The 3,088-nt window shown below is 47.3% G+C and overlaps 2 protein-coding genes across 2 annotated transcripts; one reads left to right on the plus strand and one right to left on the minus strand.

Moving 5' to 3' along the window:
* Positions 1 to 1,369: 1,369 nt before the first annotated feature.
* Positions 1,370 to 1,794, plus strand: PADG_05962 (uncharacterized protein; the record flags this gene model as incomplete). The annotated part of the gene is made up of 2 exons (XM_010762977.1): positions 1,370 to 1,487; positions 1,550 to 1,794. The coding sequence occupies 2 exons, from the start codon at positions 1,370 to 1,372 to the stop codon at positions 1,792 to 1,794; spliced, it is 363 nt and encodes a 120-aa protein (XP_010761279.1).
* Positions 1,795 to 2,448: 654 nt separating this feature from the next.
* On the minus strand, positions 2,449 to 3,043 carry PADG_12009 (trehalose-phosphatase; the record flags this gene model as incomplete). Its single annotated transcript, XM_010763297.1, has 3 exons — positions 2,449 to 2,627; positions 2,721 to 2,942; positions 3,001 to 3,043. The coding sequence occupies 3 exons, from the start codon at positions 3,041 to 3,043 to the stop codon at positions 2,449 to 2,451; spliced, it is 444 nt and encodes a 147-aa protein (XP_010761599.1).
* Positions 3,044 to 3,088: the final 45 nt, after the last annotated feature.

The following is a 3,088-nucleotide window of genomic DNA, read 5'->3' on the forward strand; positions in this document are numbered from 1 at the left end:
GTTGTACCATCTCTTCAGCGTTGCACCCAACGCGACACCGGAGAGCCCACTGCCGATACAGGCAATTTGTGTATATGATGAGCCATCCTTACGATTGCCAACTTTGTCTGTAGACATTGCATTTGCCTGCTTTCCTCCCACGTAGCTTAACAGTGTCGGGAGATAGATCACCGAACATAGAGATATTCTTCACTGAAATGAAAGCAATTCTGGGGTCCAGAGGGACAGCTATCAGTCAGTCAGTGAACGTCAGTTAACTAGTTTACGTAATTCCCTTGATATGTCGGCCTGAACTCTCTACGCTCACGGAGACTGGGTTGAAGAAAGCTGCAGCTAGTTACCATGTTAAATTTAGGCTCTCGGGGAGATGGCTTGCTCTTGTTGAGCGAAATAAATAGCGGAACCTGGCCAAGTGGGCGATCCAGCTCATTAACTATTAGTTACCGTTAACTAATTAGCTATTGGCTCGATGCATCATGCCACGGATGTGCGCCAATCTCGCCTCGATGTTGCTTGTTGAAAGGGGCTTCAGGGAAGTTGGAGCTGAAATTGTTTCAACGAAGTATGAGAGTACGTACTTTCAACGGTTATTTCCCCTTCTCTTCCGTTAGCAAAGCAATAATCGATGGTTCACAGAGCAAACCCTAAAGATGATGATACCAATAACTATGTTAAACTCACCGCAAGTGCTGGAGCTGGTGTTGAGCGTTGTTGAATGTTAACACGATTTCAACAACCCCATAGGAGATCCAGCCTCAGAAGATCTCCCGGGTGTTGAAGTATTTCGAAGGATTTCATAAGCGCGATTGTCGTAGCTAGTGAGTATTGTAATGTTCAGCTTGTAGCCCATGCAAGTGGTTCTCTTATCTCCGTCTTCCTTAAGACCACATGAACCCGTTCGTGTAGATGACTTTTAACTTAATTACTTCGGTGTGCAGTGGAGGTGATAGTGGAAGATGAGCTGTAGAATGGAAACAAACACGCGAATTGAACTGGAACTGAAAATGGAGAAGCCTTTTTAACTCCAATATATGCATTATTCACTGGGGATTTTTCACGTTTCCCATCTGCGCTTGATGCTCGCAAGTTGAATGCTTCATACAATTAACCAGTTGGTTAGTTAGGCACTCTCCCACCGCTGCGTCAAAACTACGAATATGATCGCATGAACCAGGACAGGTGAATAGCGATGCTTCATTCAAGCACTGGCAAATTATGAAACCCGTTTTTTAAAAGGCTCTGCAGTCACTCCCAGCCTCTTCAAGTCTATGTATTCTTCTCCTCTCGGACCCCAGACCCATAAAATAAACCACCGTAAGTCTCTGGAACCCCCCGGGAGAACATATTCAACGCCTCCGCGAGTCTCATGATGTTTACCATTCGCCCGGTCCGCACCCCGGAAGATCTCTCAACCGCCGTATCCCTAATAAAACCTTACATGCCGGGGCTCGATCTCTCCTATCAAGACTTCGAGTCCGAAATGGCCGGTCTGCCCGGCAGTTATGCGCCGCCAGACTCATAGCCCTGCAGACTGAGCCACTGCTAAAAGCCCATGACCAAAAACCCCCACAGTCACAGGCACAGCCACAGCCACTTGGCTGCATAGCTCTCCGTCCACTCTGCCTGCAAGGACAACTGGACGCCCTTCCTGCATCTCCGTCACAGCCCAAGCTCTACAGCAGTGGCAACGATGGTGATGCTGGGGCTAGTGGTAGTTATGCGAAACCCAAAGATTGTGAACGGAAGCGGTTATATGTCACGCCACCAGCACGGGGGTGGGAAAGGCGCTGGTGAAAGTTATATTGGACATCGCGCGGGAGATCAGGTATGAAAAGGTGATGCTTGAAATGTTGCCTGATATGCGAGAGGCGATTAATATGTTTAGGGGGGTGGGGTTTGGTGTGGTTGAGAAGTATTATGAGAAGGCAATTGAGGGGACGGTGTTTTTGCGGTTGAAGCTCTAAAATAGGGGCCCAAGGGCAAGGACTGGAATCATACATCTCTAATTTGATGTTAGATATCTGAAGTGCTCACACTATCTAATATTGCCTAGGGTATGGAGTATTGTTGTGAAAAGGTAGCGTACACGCCTAAAACGATGTATTAATACTCTATAAAAAAGGCCAACATACCACTCCCACGCCTCCTATCTCCCGAATATCTCCCTGAATCTCCCCTGACTGTAGATTTACGTCGTAAGGTTGTACTTGCATTCCTCCATGTCATGTTGACGGCTGCCTTAAGAGGAAAAGCGGACTAAACACTACTCAAATACCGAATAAATGATATAATGCAGTAAAGAAGAAGAAAAGCAAAGAAAAGATTGAGGAGGAAGGGGAGGAGGTGGTGGTGGGGGTGTTCTGGGTAGTAGAGTGATGGAGAGAGACCCTGGTGTTTAAAACTAAGTGCTTTCACTAATGATTAACAGCTTCCGCTCGCCGTGCGGCCTTACTGGCGGACCATTTCACTGGGAGTTGCTTTGCTATTTAAGAGGGCGATCGTACTAATGACATCGGCTGGCTCGAGCAGATGCCAGGTCGCAAGTGTCTGTTTCGAGCTGGCACCAACAGTAACGGAAAAGACTCGTTCCCGCGGAAGGTTGCTGCTGATGAGCGCGCGAAACATGTCTGTTAGATAATATGGATTAGTATGGTAACGATATTATAGTAATATCGCCCAGTGCTTTTGCCAGCAGCGTATATAGAAAGATAACTACGAACCTTCATCAGTGAAATCATCACCTAAACATAGAACAAAATCTGGGTCCTGGCCCTGTTTGTATTTAAACTCATTCACCAGACGCGTGGTAATGGACCCCTTATTGACAAATGTCGGCCGGACTTCCAAATTCGCCTTGCCAGACAAGACCTCGACGGGCCATCTTTTCACCACCGTATTTTCAAGATGCAGCCTGCACTCTCTGGCCTGAAAAGCGCCGTACTCTGGATCAGCCCTGCGAAAGTGCCAAGTTAAAGCGACCCGTTTGCGTTCAATAACGACCCCTGTGTGCGCTCGGTGTAATGTGGAAAATGTCGACACTCATCTGCAGCCCATATCAGATTTTTCGGTTAGGTTTTCCCAATCGTCG

This window comes from Paracoccidioides brasiliensis (genome assembly GCF_000150735.1).
Source record: "Paracoccidioides brasiliensis Pb18 unplaced genomic scaffold supercont2.7, whole genome shotgun sequence".
Classification (NCBI taxonomy): domain Eukaryota; kingdom Fungi; phylum Ascomycota; class Eurotiomycetes; order Onygenales; family Ajellomycetaceae; genus Paracoccidioides; species Paracoccidioides brasiliensis.